The following is a 23514-nucleotide window of genomic DNA, read 5'->3' on the forward strand; positions in this document are numbered from 1 at the left end:
GCCTTGGCCTGAGCTGCACGGAGGCCAGGGCCTCTGTACCACCCTCTCCCCTTGGTTGGTTTCAGAGCCGTGGATCTGATCCGACATGGGGGCAAGAAGATGCGGTTTTTGGTTGCCAAGTCTGATGTGGAAACAGCCAAGAAAATCCGCTACCACATGCCCCCGCCCTAGGTGGGGCTGCAGGATGCGCCTCTACTCCAGCACCTTGGTCCGCCAGGCGCCCCAGTTCCTTCAAGCTGTCTGTCATCCAGTGAGTTCCTGTGTGGTGGCCCCACCAGGACACACCTGTTCATAATGTACATCTCAGTGTATATTTTATTTATATGACAGATGACACTAAGTGGTTATGTTTCTTACAGAGTTTTTATGTTTAAAGACTTTAACAGAGAAGTATAGATTCAATAAACTATCTTTGCTATCCTCCTGGGGGCAGCAGTGGGCTCTGCCATTTTTGCCTGGTGTATCCGTGGCCCTGCGCAGCCCTCCCTCCCTGCCAGCATGGTGGGAGCCCTGGGTGGCCCTGTCTCCTCCTTGCCCAGAGGCAGGAAGCAGACCACAGCTCCCTTTCAGCCAGCAGGGCAGGGCCACCAAGCAGGACAGCTCCCATCTTCTCGTGGTCTTGCTCGGCATGGCATGTACCCAGAGCATGGAAAGGGACTGGCTGAGCTGCAGTGTCCCAAGGGCCACAGCGTCCTGTGCCCAGCTCCCCCACCCTTCTCTCTGATCACCAAAGCCAGTAGCTTGGCCCTAATACCAGGCACTTAATCTGTGGCTATCATCTACCTGGTCACTGTCCCTTCACCCTGGCAGGCTGCCAGCTTCCTCCACCCACCAGCTGACGGTGCAGGGCTGGAGCAGGGCCCTGTTGGCATCATGGGGACAGCAGGGCTGGCACAGACTAGGATACACTGGGCATCTTAAGTGGGTTCTGCAGCTTCATGGCCTGGGTATAGGGGACTTCTGTGTCTTCCTCTCTGTGCACAAAGCTGGTGGCCTGGATAGGAACAGAGACCCTGGAGACAGGGACTAGTGGGAGTCCCTGCCTGTCAGCTGCAGAGGACCCCTCAGCTGAACAGGGGATCGCCTGGAGGGCCCAGTGCCCTGGAGCAGGGTCCTGGGTGGGCCCCAGTTGCAGCCTCATCAGCTCTGTGCTGCCCCCTGGTGAACCCTACAGGGAGGTACAGTGCATCTGCCCTAGGCCCTTTGCCAGTGCTGCCACCACTCGCCTTGAACTAGTGGCTGCCTAAAATGTTGGGTAAAGTATATTTTAAAAAATCATTTTAAATGCATGGCTGGGCCTAAAAGAAAGAAAATCTTTAAAGCCCAAAACTGAAATGAGGGGCCAAGTTCAGAGAGGCTGCACCTAGGGTGGCAGGTTGCTGGTCCCAGGCCTTCACGACTCTGCTTTGGTGACAGTGGCCTGGCATGTAGAGAAGGCAAAGTCCTAATCTTCCCAAGCTAGCAGGCAGACTTTATTCGGGGACCCCAGTTAGCCAGAGCTCCTGGATGGCCGGACAAAGGGCTAGGGTATAGATGAATAACCACGGTAGTATGTAGAGCTTATTTATTACATGCCAGGCCCTTTGAACGCACGTGGACAGTTTCCAGAGACAGTTTCCAGATGAGGGGACTAAAGCAAAGAGCCTCATTTTATATGGCAGCCATCCAGTGCCATAGTGCTCTGGGGTAAGTCAGAGGATTGAGTCTTAAAGCCAAACCATTTATATCCCCACTCAGCTCTGCACAGCTGGTGCCACAGGTGTGGCCAACTGCAGCCAGCAGTGAGCTCTCCTGCCTCCTTGGTCCCACAGACCAGCCATGGCCTGGTCTTATAGGAACAGCACACATGCAGGGGCCAAGCTGAGCCAGCAGCACACTCCTGCCTTCTGTCACCTCTCGGTGCCCTGCTGGCCAAACAAGTCACACAGCCAGTCTCGAACCCTCAAGTGGCTTAGTACGTGCTACCAGCCCTGAAACCACAGCCAGTTGTGCATTTGTGATGCTTTGGTAGATGGACTACTTGGGAGGCTGAGGCAGGAGGATCGCAAGTTCAAGGCCAGCCTGGGCAACTTAGTGAGACTCTGTCTCAGAAAACAAAAGGGGCTGCAAATGTAGCTCAGTGTAGATCCTGGGTTCAATCCCCAAAATCAAAGATTAATTTGGATAGATGAAAAGATAATGAATTGGAAGAGGGTGTTGAAATTCTTTATAACACAGTATGGAAAGTTTGCCAGAAAACATGAAAATTAAAGGTTAAGAGACACAGAACAAGATGCAACTTACATTAGTTGGGGGTCTGAAAGGAGCAGTATTTAAAAAGATAATGGCCAAGAATTTCCAGAATTGATAAAAGACCCAAATCCTCAAGTTCAGGATGATCAATGAATGGCAGGATTAGTCAAATGAAATACACACTTAAGGGCATTATGGTGAGACTACAGAACCCAGAGACAGGCGATTGGGCAGCTTTGGAGAACAGGCTAGAGCTCAAAGAGACATCTCAGCAGGACACCAGCCTGGGGGGCAGAGGTGGGGCCAGCAAGCAGTATGGTCTCTTCAGAGGCCCAGGAAACTCAGTCCAGTCGTTCAAGAATAAGGATAAATTTAAAATATTTTTCAGACAAGCAAAATGAGAGAATTTACTACTCAAAGAGACCAAAGAGATGTGCAAAAGTTGTATTTCAAGGGGGAGAAGTATGTCTAATAGAAGGTCTGAGATGTAGGAGTAGATGGTAAGCAAATAAAGGGATGTAAAGAAATATTAAACCACGACGTAAAGCAACAGTAGCTCTAACTTGGAAGGCTCTAAGTGTAAAGGCAGAGGGGCAGTTCATGTCACTAATTGCATGTGAGCCAGAAGGGGGTGTGATCGGGGAAAATGTGAGGTTCTTGCATTATCTTAAGGGACATTAATGATACTGATTAGCTTTAGACTTTGTTAACGGGTGTTGACATCTCAAGTGTAGCCACTAGAAGACTAGAAAGAGTATCCAGTTTTCAAACTAAGAGAGGGGTAACATGACATAGTAAGAAAAACAAAAACCCAAAGGCTGAAAGGGAGAAAGCCCCTCAAAAAACACAGAGGGCTAGGGATTTAGTTCAGTGGTGCTGCGCCTGCCTCATAAGCGCAAGTAGCACTAAATAAGATAGTGGAAATTTATCCAACATTATCACTAATCAAACTATATGTAAATGGACTTTAATGTTAAAAGACAAAAAAATTATCAAGCTAGATAAAATTCTACATATTTATGAGATAAAAGTAAAATGTAAGAGGTCCAGGGATTTAGCTCAGTGGTTCCACCGCCTGCCATGCAAGTGCAAGGACCCGAGTTCAATCCCCAGTACCAAAAAAAAAAGTAAAATGTTAAGAATCTATAAAAGTTAATGCTAAAAGGATGGACAACAATGTATCAGATGTACAAAGTAATTAAAAGTTCAGTTCACCAGGAAGATGAAAATTTTCAACTTAGATGCACCTAATAACATTTTCTCAAAGTACATAAAGCAAAAACCAGATGAAGACAGGGATTGAATCCACTATGATAAGAGGAGGCCTTAGCTTAAATCTCCCAGTAATATATGACAGAAATCAATTAGGACATATGAATGAACAAGAGACAGTGTCCTTCCTGGACCTCTTGGAACTTCAATTCTAATTTTTCTAGCCTGACAATAATAGATTAATACAGACCGTGTCAGTGCTCAGTGCTGCAGAGGAGAATCAGTGTGGACCAGATGAGGCAGGGGCAAGCAGGTGGAGATGGAGGCATGTGGGTGTCATTTAATATACAGCACTTGGCAGGCCTCGGTAATAGTCATCTCATCAGTCACCTGCAGGGTCTAAGTGAGGGACAGCTGTATGGTTATTCAGGGGACAGCACTTCTACTAGGAGCAACAGGCACAGGCATTAGGCTGGAGCTCTCATGCCCGGAACACGGGAGACTGGTGTGGCTGAAGCAGTCAGGTCAGGCTGGGGCCCAGGTCACAGGCAGCCAGTGACTGTTTTGGGGACTTTGGATTTTAGTCTAGGTGAGATAAGGATCTATTATTAGAGAGGTGGGAGCAATAGGATTACTTTGTGCCACATGAGAGGCCCAGACAGAAGCAGGGGCATCAGCTCGGAGGTTCTCTCCCGGAGGCAGACACCAGGTGCTGGCGGCCTGGATCCGGCTGCCATCAGCTCCGACTGGTAGACCAGCCACCTGGATGCCATGGATCAAGTGTGTCGACAGGGCACCTGAATAGAAAGAAAATCGGGCCTCAAAGGCTGACTGCAGTGTGATGCAATTTTACAATGCTAAAGAAATCAAAGGGAACACTGTATCTTGAGAGGTCCCTGTTTGTGTGGGAGGGGGGACTCCAAGAAAGCCCTTCAGGACAATGACTCAGGATTTGGAAGGGGAGCAGGGGAAGGGAAGGCAGAAGCACGCGGGCAGATGTGTGGTCACCAGGCTTCCTGAGACGGGGTGGCAGGTTCATCATGGTTATTGTTTTACCTGCTAATTAACGAAGACAGAAGAGAGCTCTGGAAATATCAAAGATGAGTGCTGAGGGCCAGGAGTGTGGCTCAGTGTAGAACGCTGAGTCTGCGAGCAGTACTGGGTTTGAACCTCAGCATCAGAAAACAAAACAAACATGAACCAGAACAACAGAAACAGAGTAGGCCATGCTTTAAGGGTCATGATGAATTCAGTTTCATACATGAGGACGACTAAATCAACCAGAACTTCTAGAAGTGAAAACTGCTTATTGAAAACTGGCAGCAGTTTTACTGGCATACAATTCACCCACCATATAATGTGCCAACTTAAATTGAACAACTGTGGTTAGTATATAGTTGTGCAACCTTCACTACAGTCCAGTCACTGAAATTTTAGGAATCAGTGAAGTGTTAAACTGGTAATTAGGTTCAGAAGGAGAGGATTAGTGAATTGGTTAAAAAAAAAAAAGTCTGAATGATTTAGTCAGAATTAAACCCAGAGATTAAAAAAATGGAAAAATTAAGAGACATGAATTTCGAACATTATTTCATACAGTATTTTTAGAAATCACTACTGTCGCTTTTTGATAGGGAAGTTTAAAAAACCAGATACCCAATCTTCAACATTCCAACTTTTCACTTTGAGAACTCAGATTTTCTCACTGGCAAAGAAGATTCTCGATTATTTTCTGGGAAGTTACTTTATTCATTTCCTACCAGATACCTGCCAAATGGCCATCTGGACAGCCTGTCACTCTTTAAAATGAAAGTGGTGTCTGCTCTCAAAAGTGAGAGCTTCAGCTCACAGCCCAAAGCCCCTGCCCCTGGCCCCAAGGATCCCTGCTCTGGGAAGCCAGGGCTTCTATTTTAAGCCAGTACTTCTCGCTGTTTCCGCAAGGACACAGCAAGTGAGGTGCACACTGTGAAGCTGTGCACGTGTGGGGGTGGACAGATTGGCACAGGTGGATGCTACCCACCATTGCTTTTTGACCATCAGGGCAAATCTCAAGGATAAGCGCCATGTCTGCGCCGTGTTTGGAGAGCAGCACTGACGTGAACGATCTGACAATGGTGCTGAATGAACAATCAGCAGAGCGTGTGCCCCTGCCAACACCTGCGAGGCGGGGGGCCCAGGCGGTCTCGCCTCCAGCCCGGTGAGGCCAGAAAGAAGCGTCTGGGGACGCGTGGTACCCCTTGGGAATCCCCGCCCCAGCGCGGAAGGGACAGTCCCTGGGAAGAGGGCAGGGCACACATGCGTGTACGGGGATGTGCGTAAGTCTCCAGGTGCGCTGCGCGCTAGGCCACTCTGTGGGTGCGAACAACAAACGCGACACGCTCGACTGAGACGCCCCACCTGCGTCTCCGTGGTCATCTGCTGTGGGGGTGGCTTCTCCCGGGGCAAAGCGGCACGAGGGCGCCCGCTGGAGTAGGGAGGTGGGTGAGGACCTTGCAGGCCGGGCAGGGATACGTGAGCTTTCCCGGAGCGCGCACCTGGCAAGGACACGGGTGCGGCCAGTCAGGCTGGAGTCCTGGACGCCACCGGCCGGGAGGCGCAGAACTCCAGCCACCGTGCAGGCCCTACCGGCCTCAACCGGCCCTTCCACAGGGCGCCGTGGGTGCAGGGCCACAGGGGCGGGGCACGACCGAGCCTCGCGGGCGATGGCGCCATCTAGTGGCCAAATCGTCCCGTGCCGGGGCAGGGTCCGCAGGGCCTCTGCACAAGTTGCTGGAGAGAGAAGCGCTTGGCCCGGCAGCATCTGTGCTGCACAGTCAGCGCCTGGAGCCAGCCCCCCAGGGCCCGTCTCGGCTCTCCCCACCTGCACACCACTCGGGGGCAGTTATAACCCGGGAGACTCCCTCGGCCTCCTTCCCCGCCCGCCCGGTAGATGGGTTTTTTCTGCATCATCAGGGACGCTGGCTTCCCAGCTGTTCTGGAGGCTGGGGCAGGACTGAGTTAGAGCTCAACCTGGGCCATTTAGCTGAGACCTGTCTCACAATACATAGCACACCTGTAATCCCAGCACTCTGGGAGGCTGAGGCAGGAGGATCGAAAGTTCCAGCCCAGTCTGGGCAACTTAGTGATGTGTCAAGACGCTGTCTCAAAATAAAGAATGGGCTGGGGCTGCAGCTCAGTGCTGGATCCATTCTGTTCCGGGTCAGGGATGGTCCCTACAGGTGAAGGAGTGGGAAGGACAGACCATGCCTGGCCTACCGTGCCTGGCTCTGTCATGCGCTGGGCTCCCTGGGTCTCCCCACGACGCAGGCAGAGAGGAGACCTGACCTTACACAAGCATTTTGAAGGTTTATTCTTGCTGCATCTCTCCTTGCCCCAGGACTGTCCAGAAACACTGATCGGCTTCTACCCAGCCTGAGGAAAGGCCAGGAGTGCAGCGCAGAATGGCTCAGGGACAGGGTTAGAAGGAAGACAAAGCCCAGGAAGCTGGAAAGAGCCCAGGCTGAGGCATCCGTCCCTGTGGGGTGGGCCCACTCTCCGCTCCCGGGAGGCCCCTGTTCCTCCATTCCTCGCTGATCACCAACGCTGCTGGCTGGGACCTAACAGCAGGCCGGCAGCCCCAGCCCTTCATCAAAGGCTGCAGCCCACTTGTTGGTGTCCGCTGGGTCACGGTCCCTTTACCCCGGCAGAAGGCCAGCCTCCCTCTCCACCAGCCTGCTGACCGTGCGCAGGGCCAGGGGCAGGGCCGTGTTGGTGTCACGGTGATAGCGGGGCTGGCACACCTCTGCGCTCGGCGAGAGCACAAACTGGGCCACGCTGGGCATCCTGAGCAGGGCCCGCAGCTCTGTGGCCCGCGTGCGGATAGCTTCCGCATCCTCCTCACGGTACACAGAGCTGGTGGCTGGGTTCTGGCCCAGGGTCCTCATCTTTGACAGGAACAGAGAGACCCTGGGGATGGGGAGGCGGGGGAGTCCCAGCCCATCAGCTCACAGCACCCCTCATTTGGAAAGGGGTCTGTGACGGAGCCAAGCCCCTCAAAGCAACTGGATACCCTGGCTTCAGATCGCTACCCACTGCCCACTGGTGAGCCCAGCTCCCAGTGCCCTTGCTGCTGTGTCTGCCCAGGACCCATGTGCTGCTGAGGCCATTTTACAACATGGGCAAAGGGAAGACCTCAGAAGCTCGCCATGGAGAGTGGGCCTCCCTCTCCCTGCTCCCTGAATGCGTACCTGGGGATAAGGTCCTGGCTCCGAGAGGCCAGCTTGGTCAGCGTAGTCATGAGCACGGTGACAACCTGGGGTGGACACCAGGGCAGGTCGGCTGAGGGACGAGACTGGGTGACCTCAAATAGCAGGGCCTCCAGGGCCTCGAAGAACTTGTTGATCAGCTCCACGGTGCATCGCCGATCACAGGTCACCGACAGGTACTCGCCGATGGCCCACACCTAGGTCAGGAAGGGGCTCAGTGCGCCCAGGTCCTGCTGCTTGGAAGGCAGGAGGGGCTGGTGCTGCTTACCACACAGGTGAACATGCCTGCCCTGCTCTGGATGTTGCTCACGCTACCCACGAGCTCCAGGAGCTCCCTCGCCAGCTCCAGCACCAGGGATGGCTTCTGCTTGCACAGGGCCAGGAACTGGGAGCTCAGCACCCTGCCAAGAGGGCGCCATGGGTCTGAGCATGTTCCGAGAGGCAGAGAGCCCGAGCAGGGTGCAGGCTGATGCTCAGCTTGATGGCCCCAGCCCGAGGAGGCCACTGCTCCGCAGGGGACAAGGCCAAGCTGTGCTGTCCTCGGTCCCGGGTTGGGAACAGGGTAAGGACAAGCCTGTGTGGCTCAGGTCTTTGGGCCAGACAGGACAGGAACATGTGGAAAGGGGCCCAAGCCAGCCTGGAGGTCAGGGTCCAGGGAGGTGAGGACGAGAGATTGTGCAACGAGCAGTGGGCTGGGGCCTGGAGCGGGGAGGGGCAATGCTGAGGGTCCCTGCCTGCGTTGGGCTGCAAGTAGCAAGGACCCACCTATGCACATGTGCCTGGTACTGCGGGACGTGGTAGAGGGCATCGCTTCTCTCTAGGACCAGCAGCGCCAGCTGGTTGGTCAGGGCCCCATCGGCAACCTGGTGGTCAAGGGCACGAGACAGATTCTCAGCCCACCTAGCCCCAAGTGTCACTTTCTGCAGCCCTCAGGGACACGAGGCCACCACGGGGTGAGGGAGTGGCTGAGGGCTAGAAAACTCATCCAGCTCCCCAGCCACTCCCCCTGGAGCTCGGGAGGAGAAGCAAGTCCCACTTCTCTTCTGTGGCGCCCCCGTGTGGCTCCGCAAGCCAGGAAGTGTCAATCGTCCAAAGGTGCTCGTGGCCCCAGTGAGGCTCGGGCCGCCTTCCCAGTGGTGGCCTGTAGCCTCACGGGGGCATGGGAAGCTCCCCAGGTGCAGCCAGGCAGGAACCACAGGGCCACAGGAACGTGGAGTGGCTGGGACCCACTCCCGTGGCCCTAGCTTGTGTCCCCTGTCCTGGGGGCGAGGCTGTGGTGTGCAGCCCTTTCCCCGTCTCCCTGACCCTCAGGCAGCCAGAGTGTACAGTGGAGCTGGCCTTCTGCAGAGATCCAGGGCAGTGCCATGGTCCCTGCTCTGGGCCAGGGCCCCCGGCAGTGTGAGGCCCTCAGCTCACCTGGGTCACAGTGGAGAAGAAGGCCTGGAGCAGGGTCGGCACCGCCTGGGCACACTGGGCCACTCGGGCACAGCCGGCCATGGGCTGCAGCAGCTGGTAGAGTGGCACCAGCCTAGGGACACAGACAGCCGCTGAGTGTCCTCCTGCTCACCCCAGCTGGGACCCCACAGCCACCAGGAGAGGAGGGGCTGGACACCATGGCTATCAGAGGTCTCCCTCAGCAGCACTGCTCACTTGCACTGGGGACCCCATGCTCCAAGGGGCTCTGTGGTGCCCAGGGGACAGGCGGGTGTGGGCTGTGCACTGAGAGCAGGGCCACGTGCCACTCCCATCCTGACTTCCTGGGTGTCCTCGTTTTTCCCTCTGTAAAGTTCGCGCAGGCTCTGAGGCCTTCAGGGTGGGTAGAAGCACTGCACCCAGCAGACCAACAAGGTGACCACAGCTCCTCCCAGGCCTGGGCTGGGACAGTCCTGAGCACCCAGACCTCAGCAAGCCCCACGCAGATGATGGCGGCCTGGCTCAGTCACCCCTGTGGTTCCAGCCCCAGGGCCCTGACCTTTCTGTGGAGCCGCTGGCCTTGGTGCGCAGCAGGTAATGGAAGAGCGGCTGTAACTGCGGGTCCCGGAAGGCCTCCAGGGAGCCAGGGGTCCTGAGGGAGGGGTCCCAGAGTGGCCTTTCAGAGGGCGTCTGTGATGATCTGTGGGCAGACAGAGGCCCAGGGCCAACTGAGACGCGGCTTCTGGCATCCAGCCCCGAGGGACCCACTGCTCAGGGAAGTGTCACTGTGGTGTCAGCCCTCAGGGCTGGGGAGGACCTCAAGGCAGGGCCTGTGAAGACGGGCTGCGGGGTGCAGGGCTCAGCCCCTGGGGCGATGGACGGCTCAGCCGTGGGCTCTGCAGTGGGCAGCTCTGTGGGCCACACAAGGCAGGCGAGCAGCCCACCTGAGATGCAGGTCCAGGGCGGCCGTCAAGCAGGGCAGGTCCAGCAGGGAGTGCAGCATCTCCACGGCTGTGCTGGCGTCCACCAGCGCAGGGAGGAGCGCCACGAACTCAGCAGTGAGGGGAGGGCTGTTCCAAGCCAGGAGCTGTGGCGACAGTGTGGCAGCTCAGAGCCCTGGCCCTCATTGGCAGCCCTGTCTGCCATCGGTCCACTTCCTGTGGGCCAGCGTCCCACACAGTCACTTCTGCTGCTTCTCCCCTGCTGTACCACTGTTCAACCAATCATTTCTTATTTTTTTCTTTAGGAAAAGGAATGAGACGTGCCCCAAAATGAGGTGAATTTTAAATACATTTTTAAAAAATTACAATGAAGAAGGATTGCTCTTAATCCCTCTTAAAATCTTCTCCCTCGCTTCAGACACACTGATCCCACCATTCTTGCCACTTCTGGAAGCATTCTGGGAGTCCTCTTTTGTGTCTTTAGTCACACTGCTGTGGCTGCCTTGATCCTGAATTTATTCAACATGAACTTTCACGGTCATTTTGACTTTGGGGAAGGGCCAGAAGTCTGCTCCAGCCAGATCTGGTGACGAAGATGGAGGACGACACACTGTGATGTGTTATGAGCCTGCCTTTCCTTTGGACGGTGCTCGGCAGTGGCTTCCACCGCATATTTGATGACCAATCTCAAGACCTCAGGAAAGAGGCCTTTCAGAGCTGCTTCAGGGGCAAGAACAGTGGGGTGAGTGTCTCGGAAGCCAGAGGAAGTCTGGAGGGGATACATGGCAACATTCAGTCTCTTACTGCAATAACTGTTTTCTAAGTCTAAACACTCATCTTGTATTTGGATCACCCTTTGTACATCTCCAAGTGGGTTTCAGAGGTCAAAAGTGGGAAAACAGGACAGACTGGCACTGGAGGCTGACTGTGCCAGGCAGACCTTCCCCAGACAGCCGAACTACACAAACTCCGCCAGGATGCGCTCTGGGGTGGGTGGAGCACCTCCTGCACCCCGCTCCTCACCCTGCTGCCAGCATCCGGTTTGCGCGAGCCACGGAGGGCACCCATACACACCTTAAAGAGGTTAGGAAAGCTCAGCTTCAGGAGGCCAAGGAGCTGAGGGTCGAACAGGGGAAGGTTGTTCCGGCAGAACCGGGTGACCTCGAAGGCCAGCATGGGGCTGTAGAAACGCTCAGACGGGAGCCTGGTGAAGAGGTGCTGGTAGATGGCTTCCGAGTCCACGGCGGCTGCCGCCCCTGAAAGGCAGGTCAGGGCTATAGGCCAGAAACCCTTTATTCTTTTTCAGTACTAGAGACTGAACCCAGGTCTTTGCACTGAGCTATATCCCAGCCTTTTTATTTTTTGAGACAGGGTCTCCCTAAGTCACTAAGTTGCCCAGGCTGGTCTTGAACATGAGATCCTCCTGCTTCAGCCTCCCAGAGTGTTGAGATTACAGACATGCACCACCACGCCCATGCAGCATGACAACACATCTCTGTTGCTGGTCAAGGCCCCTAGGGTCCTGGCCAAGTGCTCATGGCCATCTGCCTCTAGGACACCAAGGTCTTTTGAAATGTCCCAGACAGGAACATCTAGTTGAGCTGGACTCAGCCACCGACCAGGTGGGTCCCCTAGGAGCACAAACCCGGGAAACATGCTTAGGAAGGTCCTCCACGTTTGGGTTTCATGGGTGAAAGGCACAGCGAGGAGCATTCTCACTCTGACATCAAGTTGACCATATTTTGTTTCACTTTATTTACTTTTTTGGTACTGGGGATCAAACTGGGGACCTTGAGCTTGCGAGGCAGGTGGTGGAACCACTCAGCTAAATCCCCGGCTGTTTTTGTTTTTTAACCAAAGCATGGCGGTAACACACTAACGGTGCTGGGAGAAATAACCCCTAACTGCGGCGGGAGTGCCCCGCAGGCTTCCTGCTGACCGGACCTGCCCTCTGCGCCACACTCACCGTGGTTGAGGAAGAACTGGGCGAGTGGCAGCAGTGCCCGCTCGCTGCCTGGGTCCTGGCCCAGCTGCCCGCGCAGCGCCTTGAGGCAGGAGAGGCTGCGGTACAGAAAGGAAGGGTCCTGCCGGCACAGCACATCCAGCACCCGCACGGCTTCCACCAGGCACTGTGGGGACGGGGCCGGCATCAGGGGGCTGAGCGCTGCCCTGTCCCTGCCACCCTGGCCTGGCCACTTACCGCTTTCTGCAGGTCAGAGTCCCCCTTCCTCAGGGCTCCTGGGGAAGGAAGAAGTTAGCTCCTGAACAGCCCCCTGAGAAGGTGGCCTGTTCTGGAAGCTGGAGGCGGGGACAGGGAGAGAGCAGGCGGAGAGGACGCGGGGTGGGGCTGTGGCCGTGGGACGTGGCAGGGGTACAGGCCGGGCCTGCTGCTGGGGGTCATCCTGGGTAGCATGGAGGCCCCATCCTGAACTAGCTACGGGGAACTTTGCCTGCCTCGTGGATCTGGGCCAAAGTACCGGATGCCAGCCTGGGCACTTACGCCGGTTACTCTGTTCGATGAGGCGCTTGCAGTACTGGAAGGCCACTTCCCTCAGACGCTCCTGAGGGAGCAGCTGGCGGCCAGCAGAGGCGGCAGAGAGCACGGAGAGGGTGGAGCCCTCCAGCTCAGACTTGTCCTCTGTGGGAGAGGAGGGGCTTAGGAGGCGGCCACCCTCAGCCAGTCCCAGGGGAACTGGACTGCCGCAGCCAGGTTCCCAGAGAGCACAGGGCCCTGGGGCCTGCCCACCACACCTGGCAACTTTCACTGCACTGGGAACCGAAGTCCCATTCCCCTGGAAGTCCATGGGGTCTGGGCTACAGTGGCTTTTTCTACAAACCAAGAGTTTGCAGACGAGATGACACTCAGTGAGGCTGTCCTGAACAGGTCAGAGACATCTTTCACAAACGTTCCTCTGTCCCCGCCATGGAGGGTCACCAGCATGTCCCATCTAAAGAGGCCTCAACCTCAGACTGAGGCTCAGCCAGTGATGCGGGGCTGGGTCTTCAGCTCAGCCCCGAGCAGCAACCTCCCCAGGTCGCCACCTCCTCGTGCCACCCCACGGTAACCTGCACTCTGTCCTGGGCACACCTGCCTCCCACCCCCTGGCCTGTTGCACCTGCGTCTGGAAGGCCTGGGCCCTTGGGGCCACTGAGCAGCAGCCATGCCTGCAGCATGGAGAAGGCCTGCACGTTCAGCCACTGGTCCTCTGTGAAGTGCTGACCCGTGGACAGCACTGTGAAGAAGTCCGAGGCCACCGCCCCATCCACCTCGGTGATGGGGCCCGGCTGCAGGAGAAGGGAGAGGCAGGGCTGCAGGCTCACCAGCTGCTCGGCAGGGTGGGAGGACCCCGCTCTAGTGTGACCCAGGGGTGGGAGCCCAGAGACCTGCACCTCCTGCCCTGTCCATTCCCTCCCAGATCCAGGAGGCCAAGGCCACCCCAGGACATGGAGACACAGCACATGGCCTGATCGGATGTCAGATACATGTCCTGCATCCTTGCAGGTCATGAATGTCAACCCCACACACAGCCGCAGGCCACACAGCGATGAAGGTGGCACCAGATAGAAGGCCGGGAGGGGTCAGTTTGAATCTGCTGGGTAAGGCTGGGGGCACAGGACTGGCCAGGGGACAGAGGTCTGGAAGCAGCCTGACTCACCTGCCGTGCCCTGGGTGTGGAGAAGAAGCCCCCTGAGTGTGGGACCCCCTGCTGGACTCGGGCATAGCGCAGCCAGTCCACTAGCCGCTTGCTGAGCAGGGTGGCCTGGTCTGTGGGAGTGAGGGGAGGCAGGGGGTCCCACTGAAGGGAAGTTAAACCCCACAGACTCCCAAGCCCCATGAAGTAAGCTGAGTCCCGAAGAACTCCATGCCCAAGGTCTTCCCTGGACACAACCTGACCCGGAGAATGCCCACCCCTCCCAGGGGGCATCGGCAGGAAGGAGCCAGGAAGGCAACCCCAGATAGGGAAGGGCCCTGGTACCTTCCTGAAGGGTCCCTGGGGCGAGGCCCATGACCCTGGACAGGACTGGCAAGAGGGGCCTGAGGTTAGGGCCCTCGGGCTGCCGGCTCTCCAGGACAGTGAAGACGTGCTGGCTCACTCTTCTGACCTCCTCTCTTCTGTCACCCTTCAAAGCAAGCACAAAGTAGATGCCAAGCCACCGACTTGCTCATTCGCCAGAGCGAGACCCCTGCCTCGTAAGTCTGCAGGAAGCTCCCTGAGGAACACCGGTCCCTGTCCCTGACAGTACCGTTAGAGGAAGATGCCCCTGTGGGTTTCAGGATTGAAGGTTCCAGCACCCAGCACCCTTGGCAACGACCAGGCCCATGACCAGGAGTCTGGGCTGGGCCGAGCCCTGACCTGTCTGACTGTCCCTCTTCTTCCAGGGCCCTGCCATTGCAGGGTACCTGCTCATGAGACCAGTCATGCACACGTGCTCGTGGCGGGCACACTGGGCATGGATGGTCTAACTGTGACCATGCAACGTCCTCCAGTCAGTCCAGGGGGCAGAGCCTCACAGCTCCCTGCACTAAACCTTCACATCACTGGTTAAGTTCTTAAAGTTGAGCAGGTAAAATGGAACATTAGTGACAGGGAAGCCGTCAAACCCACATGTGTACATGGCCCCCAGCAGCAGGAGGGAGCCACAGGCAGCAGCCTCGAGGGTCACACTGGTATCTGACCGAGGGTTCTGAATGTTGCTTTCTACTCAGAGAATTGAGTTCCCTGAGGGAAGGGGGCTGGTTCCAGGATAAAGCAGGAGGTGAACGAAAAGGCTGGGTCATCTGGCAGCAGCATTGAGGCAGTGGCCACAGTACTGCCAGGTCACTTAGGGATTCAGCTGTGTGGTCTGCAGAGGCTCGGGGGTCTAGCATGGACAGCGCAGCGCCCGTCAGGGTCACAGCAGCAGAGCCCCCAACGCGCACCATCTGACACTTATCCTGACACTAAGTCCATAGTAGCTGTGGTTGCTCACGACTCAGAGGACTGCAGGGTGGAACCGAGGCGCCTCCTCCACTGTGTGCATCCCTATCTGCTCTGCCGAGAGCCCCAAGAGCAGGGCAGCAAAGAAGCTTCTCCTACACAGGCTGCTGGTTCAGCCCCCAGGTGCCTGGCCCACATGCTGGGCATCCCGTGCTGTCCCGGCCACGGTGCTGGGGGTACTGTGTGCAGAAGCTGCCTGCAGCAGGAATGGTGAAACTTCCCAGGCTCGATGTGACCAAGCCCCTCTGATGAGGACGGAGGGACAGGAGACCCCACCCGAGGCCATCAGCTTGGTCCAGACCGGGGACCACAGCAAACCGGCCCAGTCTTTTCTGTGAGCAGCTGCTGGGAAGGCGAGTCCTGTCCGAGGCAAATGCAGCAAAGCAGGCAAAAGTGTCCTAGGCCTGTACATGTTCCTAAATGACAGGAAGTGGGGACAGCAGAGGGACAGAGGTGGGTGACCCTCTACCATCACAGCTATGAAGGCAGCCAAGGAAGGACCCGGGGCTGCTGGTCAGTACTGTGGGTGGCTTCCTGGTCCTAAAATGGCAAGGCTGCCCCGGTCCTTCTGGGATGTGCCTGCTTAGGGAACAGGCATAGTGTGGACAGGCCCCTCAGAGCAGGCCCTAGCTCACTGTTGAGGGCATCTCCTCTCATCGGAACCCCAGTCTGATCTCTGTCAAAGCAGCATGGCAGCTGCCTGGGAACACTAGAAAGCAGACCATGGCCACTGTCCCCTTAGCCTCACCAGTGCCACCAGTGAGTGTGTCTAGGAATATTGCAGCCCAAACCTCACAGCCTGAGCTGGCTTCAGCAGAATCCAAGGAGGTGGGGAGGGAGCAGGCAGGCATCGGCCGTTCTAGAATCATCTGAGCACTGGGTCCCATGCAACTGTGTTACCTGTGCCAAGAGTACAGACGCCACCAGGCTCAGCTGATGGGGGGTCTGGGTGTGATCACAGGACAGGGTCAGGCTGTCGGAGGGTGACATCTCTCTCAGGATAGCGGCACAGAGGACCTGGACCTGCTCAGAGCATGTGGGCAAGGACAGGGTGGCCTGCAGCAGATCCACACACGTCTTCTCCAGCCTGGAGGGCAAGACCCGGGTGGGCTGCAGGTCATGCCAGTGTCAGGAAGACTGGCCTGGGCTCACAGGGCAGGGGACAGAATGTTTCCCTGTGAGGACCCTGGGTAGGAGTTTAAGTAAGCAGAGGCTCAGCCGCCACAGGGTGCTGGCCCCAGCCTCTGCCCAGGGCTGCCGTGTACTCACCTGCGCACGTACTTGGTGGCCGAGATGATGAGGAAGAGTCTTTGCAGGGCATCCACGGTGGCTGGTCCCAGGTCCTCCTGCAGCAGCTTGCTGACTCGGGAGCAGAACCTCTGCAGCTCCTCATCCTGGATCTCCCTGAGCAAGAAAAGGGTGTCAGCAGCCGGCCAGCATCTGACCAGGGACCTAGCTGGTGCTGGGGAGCGGGGGGAACCAACTTAGCAGAGGATGGGGAGCTGCGGTGCCACTGTTCCCCCAGCCAAGGACATCCTGAGGTCAATTCAAGGAGCACCAGGACTGAAACCCATCACTCCTACTTCACTACAACCCTTGTAGAGATGCACCCATTCCAGTTCTGTTATTCCAGAAGCAGAACCAAAACTACCTATTTAGCAGTCTCACCCAGGCAGGGCGCATGTAATCCCAGCACTCGGGGAGCTGAGGCAGGAGAATTGCTGGGCGTTTGAGGCCAGCCTGGGCTACATAATGAGTTCAGAGCCATCCTGAACTACACAGTAAGATCTTATCTCAAAACATCAAAAAACAAACAAAAAAGAGCCGGGGATTTAGCTCAGTGGTTCCAGCACCTGCCTTGCAAGCGCAAGGTCCTGAGTTCAATCCCCAGTACCAAAAAAAGCAATAACAAACAAAAAAGAAAGGGAGTGTCACTCAAAAGTAAAAAAATTTATCCAACTTGCTTTTTAAAAGATGCTTCAAAGAAAATTTTACTTCTAAGAAACAAGAATACATAAAGCTTATAAATTAAAGGGCAAGGGCCAGGGATTTAGCTCAGTGGTTCCGGCGCCTGCCTCGAAAGCACAAGGTCCCGAGTTCGAGCTCTGGTACGACCCGCAAAAACAAACAACAAACGAACAAAAAAGGGCAAATGTTACAACAGATCATAAGGTAAACCTGATATATTCTACCCCAATACTTGGCTTAACCTGAAACTTTATCTACTAAGCACTGAGAAAAGACACTGACAGAGTCTCACCATGGAAACCTATTTTGGGGTTTTAAATCCCAGGCTAAAAGACAATAAAAGGCAAAAAGTGATGGAGCTGCAACATGAGGCACCTTTGGGGGCTCTCTGAGAATGGCCACTGTCCCTCTCCACATGCCTGACCCTCCAAGCCGTGGCTGAAGGCTCCACAGCATCCTCCGGGCATGGCCAATGGGTCCAAGCTCATAGACTCAACCCATTCTGGGCCTACAGCTGCTTGAGCTCAGACTGGGAACGGAGAGGAGACCCGAAGCCTGGGGTCTGGGGTTGAGGACCTGGATGGCTCCTGTGATCCTGCTCCTCCCTGCAGGTGGTCAGGTGCACCCCAGGAATTCCCCATCACCCTCATCCCTGCCTGGCCTTCAAGCTGGCCAGTCATATTCAGGCAAAAGAACAGGTAGAAGGTGAGAAAGGGGACACGAAAAGAGGACAAGGCCAGGTTTTTGTTTAACTGGGGTCATGAGGTTGAACCCCAAGTGCAAAATCAGACTGAGGAAGAGGCAACCAACGACTGGCTTGCCAATTGTAGTTTTCATTCCCAGCATGGACGTACTCTGCATCCCAGCATAACCCCTTCAATATGCTCTCCAGACGCCAGGCTTCCCAACCGCAGCTGTCCTGCCCGACCCCAAGCCTCACTCCTGCAGACCCTCTCTGGCTTCTATGGCTGGGCCACTCCCTCCTACGGATCCTTTGCCAGAATGAGCCAGGCTGGGACCTTGCTGTGCATCACCTTCATTTACTACTCAGCTCAGACATGTTTCAGATGCCCTCCTCCACCCTTACTTTCCACACCTCGGAAACATTCAAAAGGAAACTGAAATTTCCTATCTCTCAAACCTGAGTTACTTCTATCAAAAGCACCACCCAGAAATCAGTTAAAAGTCTACCATGGAGCTCCTGTCCTGCAACCAAAAGGTCCCGAGTTTGATCCCCGGCACACACACACAAAAGTCTACTATGGAATCTAGTTAGATCCTAATAGGTTATTGGCCATCCAAACTCTAACCCAGAGGAACTGTGTAGGTTGTGAGCTGGGAATGGTGTTTTGCGGGTTTCTGTCTCTTGCCAGCAGTCTGGGGAGAGCAGGTTGCATTAGGAGTGGAATGCATGTCTTTCCTTTAATGTGCAATCAATTTGGTATCTGCACACTCACCCGCTAATAAAGGCAGGGTGCACTGTGCTGGGCAGAAGGGGAGAGTGTGTGGCACCTCCACCAAAACGTCCCTAAGAAATTCTCAGAAGTTATTTTGACCAGAATTTTGTCCTGGTCAAAGACTACAGCCCTTAGTCTGCCCCAGGACCTCGCTAACAGCAACCTCTGGGACCTCGGCCACTCTAATCTTTCCCACCAGCTGGTCCAAATCTCAACGCTGGCTGGTTCGTTTGCTTTTTCGGTTTACCAAAAGCCTGAGGTTCCAGCTGCATTTCCTTCCTTAAACAAGTAGCATCAAATCGGCCTTCTTCACTGACGGAGCCATAGGCTAGTTAGTGGGAGTCGAGAGCCAGCCTGGGACAAGGGAGAGGTTGTTCTACGTGACATCCCTTGCAGGCCCCCAAGCCCCAGGTCGGGCTCGAGCTCCGGGGAGCTCCCTCTTCCCTGGACCTCCGGTCGCTCGTCCGGCAACGCTGCTCAGCTGTTGCCTCTCCCGACCCTAACCCGCGCCGGGCCGGCAGCTGCCCCGTCCACCCCGTTCTCCGGAGCCGGTCAGTCGGCCCCGCGCCCGGCCCAGGGCAGAGGTGCGGGCACCTGCCGCGCACCTGGCTTGGTGAAGCAAGCTCTCCTCGCCCGCCGAGAACATCTCCCCGCCGCGCGGACGTAGAGCTCACAGCCGGGTTAGCCGCTGAGCCAGGCGGCTTCCGGGGTCGCCGCACAAGCTGGGTCACGTGAGCGGGGCATGTCTCGGAGGGGGTTGGTAGAAGGGCTGCCGGCCAATGGGCTTTGTCGCGGTTTTGTTGTTGTTGTTGTTGTTGTTCTTTTTCCGAACCTGGGATCGAACTCAGATCCTTACTCTTGCCAGGCAGGAGGCGGAACCACTGAGCTAAATCCCCGGCCCTGTCGCGTAGCCTTTTGGGGCGGGACCGGAAGCGCTCGTTTGTGATTGGTTCTGGCAAACTCCTGGGTGTCCTCGGAACCTTGGGACACCGGAACTCTGATCCCCCAGGACTCCTTGACGCCGGAACAGCTTGCGGAGGCACCTGGCGCGGAGGTGTCTTGCTTCCGACGGGTCTAGGCTCCTTGTCCCGTTCCGGTTTCTGTTTCGCGAGTGTGCGGCCCTCGTGTGGAGGATGGCCGGGAAGTGGCTCAGAAACTGCGACTTGCAGCTGGGATCATTGTCCAGCCATTTTCCAAGGCGGCTAAGGCAATTAGTGTGTAATTTTAAACTGTTTTGCGGCTGGAACTGAGGCTTGAAGCTAAGGCCTTCTGACCGAGGTACATCCCCAAGCTTCACCCTCTGTTTTTAAAATTTTGAGACAAGTGTCTTAAGTCCCTAGGTTGCTCAGGCTGGGCACGAACTTGGGAACCTGCCGCCTCAGCCTTTATTTTAAAACTTCCTTTATTTAGCGGATATGATGGGCCATATGGACTGCTTTTTTAAAAACTCTTTTTGGTACCGGGGATCGAACTCAGGTCCTTCCGCTTGCGAGGCGGGCGGTGGAACCACTGAGCTAAATCCCCGGCCCTACCCTGGACTGCTTTAAAAATTGGACTCAATCCCCACCATCATCATAGGCTGTCGCAGTGTTTATCAGGGGAGGCACCAGGCTGAGAGGGGATGACAGTTTCTATTCTAGATGTATTGGATGCCTGGGTTGTGCTGGGCCTGGCGATAGGGTTCCACCTGTAGAGTGTGCGACACTGGACGACATTCCAGCAGCCAGAACCCATGACAGAAGCTGTGCCGCCTGCACTGGATAGCGATGGGACAGAAGGAAGGCCTCCCTAGGGAACTGGGGCCTAAGATGGGCAGGGCGTCCTGTGCCTGGAAGGTGGGGAATGGATGGGAGGGCCAAGGAGAAGGGTGCTGAGCGGGAGAAGATGAATAGGCAGATTCAGTTACCATTCAGGGGTGGGATTTGTAGGCCCTGGCGATCAGTGGATTTGGGGACAGGAGAAGAAACGGGAAAAATCAAGGGCAATAGCAGGTTTCTCTTGGGCATGGGGAGGTCCAACTTGGTATTGGAGCAGAAAAGGAAGTTTGTGGAGGTTTGCGGGGGGGGGGGGGACAACAAGGTAGGGTAGGGGAAGTAAGTGATTAAGACTATGTACCAATTCCCCAAGATGAATCTAATTGTTTTGTATGGAAAACATTTCTATTTTTAAAAAGGAAGTTTGCAGTCATTCATTGAATGAGGAGCCATGAGCCCAAGCTGTCTTAGGTTCTGAGAGCAGAGTAAGTAGTGTGAGTGGGGGCGTTCTTGAGGTAGGGCGGTCAGGAAGGGATGAACACTTAAGAAGACATCAGGGTGGGAGGGAGAGAGGGGCTGTGGGCTGGCCAGTACCAGAGTGGATTCCAGACACGGCTTTGAAGTGCTCTGGCCATGTCCCTGGAGATGCTTGAGGCCACTAGTGCTGAGGACAAAGAGACAGGAGCCAGCTGGCTAGCATGGCCACAGTGCTGTGGGTGACCCAGAGCATCCTGAGGTGCCCCAGGTTGTGGAAGGGAACAGGTGGAGAGGATAACCATGGCCATCTGTGGGAAGCCTCCTGTTTAGAGTTTGTTAATGTAAAACCTATGCATGGTGCAGTGCTCACATTGTAAAGGAGCTCGGCAAGGTTTTACAGTTCCATAAAGCAGTAGTAAACTGCTGGTAAGCATGTAACTGACTCTCTTCGTAGGGGACTGCTTTGTGATAACATGCTGATTTCCATCCAGACCATTTCCAATTCTGGAGATGCCCAGTGTCCCTGCCTGCCATCTCCACTCACCCAGAGGTAACCAGTATCCTCCCTGTCTGCACTCCATGCAGAGGAACCACCCAGGATTTAGCCTGTTTTTGTTTTTTTAATTTTTATTGGTATATTTTATTTTGGTTTTTTTTGAGACAGGGTCTCACTTTGTAGTTCAGGCTGGCCTTGAACTCAAGTGATCCTCCTGCCTCAGCCTCCTGAGTGCTGGGATTACAGAAGTGTGCCACCACACCTGGCATGTTCTTTTGTGACTATCTGGCTTGTTTCCAGATTTTTGAAATAATGAATCACTACGATACATACTATGTCTTTTATGGGATGTGCACCTATTTCTCTGGTACAAACTCAGCACCCCAGGGCAGCTCACTGTTGAGAACTGTGTGCCAGTGATTAACTAATCTCTCCCTCTCCATCCCTCCAAGCATGTTTCTTACAAAACTTACATTTGTATAAGATGTCATCTTAAGTTCTCACTAGTGAATAACAGTTCTACTCAGAAACAAAATTTTAAAAAACTAAAGATAAAAATGATGCTACCCATTCCCCAGAAGAAATGTCATTATTCCCACTCACACGTGTCTTAAAATGTAATGAATCTGTTTCAGTAGAGTAGCTGGATACAAGGTCAACACTCAAAAAACAGTAGTGTTCTTGTACACAAATAACAGACTCAGAAATTAGGGAAACAATTCCTTTTACAATAGCATCCAAAAAAATGAAATATCTAGGAATCAATCTAACAAAGGAAGCAAAAGACCTCTACACAGAAAACTACAGCACTCTGAAAAGAGATCAAAGAGGATATAAGAAAATGGAAAGACATCCCTTCTTGGGTAGGAAGAACCAATATAGTGAAAATGCCCATACTTCCAAAACTGCTATATAGAGTTAATCCAAAGCTGATTGAAATATATTTCACAGAACTAAAGAAAACAATCCAAAAATTCATTTGGAACCAGAAGAGACCTAGAATAGAAAAAGCAATTCTAGGGAACAGAGGCATGGCAGGGGGTAGGTATCACAATCGCCAACTTGAAACTATACCACAAAGCTACTGTGATAAAAACAGCATGGTGCTGGCAAACAGACCTGAGGATCAGTGGAATAGATTAGAAGATGCAGTTGTTGTTTTTTTTGGTACTGGGGATCGAACTCGGGTCCTTGCGCTTTCACAGCAGGCGGCAAAACCACTGAGCTAAATCCCTGGCCCTGGGCACCTCATCTTTGACAAAGAAGCCAACCATCCTCACTGGAGGAAAGATAGCCTATTTAATAAATGATGCTGGAAAAACTGGATTTCAACCTGCCAAAGATTAAAACTAGATCCATATCTGTCACCATGCACTAAACTAAGATGGAGGTGGATTAAAGATCTAAATATTAAAACAGAAACAATAAACTTGCTGGAAGATAAGTTAGGTAGAACTCTTGAAGACATTGGCATAGGAAAAGACTTTATGAACAAAACCTCAGAAGCATGGGAACTAACACAAAGAATCAACAACTGGGATCTCATCTTATTAAAAAGCTTCTGCACTGCAAAAGAAACCACCAACAGAGCTAAGAGACAACCTACAGTGTGGGGAAAAGTTTTTAGCAGCTGTGCCTCAGACAAAGGGCTACTATCTAGAATATATGAAGAACTGAAAAAAATCAGACCCCCCAAATTCAAAGACCCAATTCAAAAATGGGCATCTGAAATGAACAGACATTTCTCAAAGAAGTAAAAGCAGCAAATAAACATATGAAAAAATGTTCAACATCACTGGTCATTCGAGAGATCCAGATGAAAACAACACTGAGATTCCACCTCACCCCACAAAGAATGGCTGCTATCAAGAAATCAACCAATAACAAATGCTGGTGGGGCTGTGGGGCAAGAGGAACCCTGCTCCACTGCTGGTGGGAGTGTAGACTGGTGCAACCACTGAGGAAATCAGTATGGAGATACCTCAAAGAACTAGGGCTAGAGGTCCCATTTGACCCAACTATTCCCCTGGTGGGTACCTTCCGAAAAGAATTAAAAGACTTGGGCCGGGGATTTAGCTCAGTGGTTTTGCCACCTGCTGTGCAAGCGGCAAGGATCCGAGTTCGATCCCTGGTACCAAAAAAAAGAAAAGAATCATACCACAGTGATATATGTGCACCCATGTTCATAGCAGCACAGTTTGTAATAGCTAAAGCTTGGAAACAGCCCAAGTGCCCATCAACTGGAGACTGGATAAAGAAGATGGGTTTTTTTAAAAAATATAAAATAGAGTACTACTCAGCCATAAAGAATTGAGAAATGAGATTTATAGCTAAATGGATGCAT

The 23514-nt window shown here is 54.2% G+C and overlaps 2 protein-coding genes across 11 annotated transcripts in view; one reads left to right on the plus strand and one right to left on the minus strand.

Moving 5' to 3' along the window:
• Window positions 1-5110, plus strand: part of Radil (Rap associating with DIL domain) — a 75175-nt gene extending 70065 nt beyond the window's left edge. For all 3 annotated transcript variants that reach the window (XM_021254675.2, XM_004840404.3, XM_087196454.1), the window contains one exon: window positions 66-5110. In XM_021254675.2, the coding sequence (XP_021110334.1) occupies window positions 66-171 (106 nt within the window). In that variant the 3' untranslated portion in view covers window positions 172-5110. The remainder of the gene's footprint in view (window positions 1-65) is intronic.
• Window positions 1550-19387, minus strand: Ap5z1 (adaptor related protein complex 5 subunit zeta 1). Of its 8 annotated transcripts, XM_087196457.1 has the most exons (19): window positions 19049-19385; window positions 16288-16422; window positions 15919-16105; window positions 14017-14161; window positions 13696-13805; window positions 13156-13324; window positions 12540-12677; window positions 12240-12277; window positions 12006-12168; window positions 11114-11295; window positions 10043-10185; window positions 9658-9798; window positions 9102-9213; window positions 8451-8548; window positions 7954-8086; window positions 7668-7882; window positions 5839-5975; window positions 4501-4614; window positions 1550-4241 (listed from the first exon to the last, which is right to left on the minus strand). In XM_087196457.1, the coding sequence occupies exons 1-18, from the start codon at window positions 19087-19089 to the stop codon at window positions 4508-4510; spliced, it is 2394 nt and encodes a 797-aa protein (XP_087052583.1). In that variant the 5' UTR covers window positions 19090-19385; the 3' UTR covers window positions 1550-4241; window positions 4501-4507. The 8 variants fall into 8 exon arrangements, 5 of the variants coding, with proteins under 5 accessions (XP_087052583.1, XP_087052582.1, XP_087052581.1 ...); XR_015445505.1 differs by having other exon boundaries at window positions 4501-5975; window positions 19049-19387; XM_087196456.1 differs by having other exon boundaries at window positions 1550-4614.
• Between the last annotated feature and the right edge of the window lie 4127 nt (window positions 19388-23514).

Source organism: Heterocephalus glaber, unplaced genomic scaffold (assembly GCF_053883595.1).
Source record: "Heterocephalus glaber isolate CG9 unplaced genomic scaffold, H.glaber_assembly_v1.0 deba00001610, whole genome shotgun sequence".
In the NCBI taxonomy this organism is placed as follows: Eukaryota; Metazoa; Chordata; class Mammalia; order Rodentia; family Bathyergidae; genus Heterocephalus; species Heterocephalus glaber.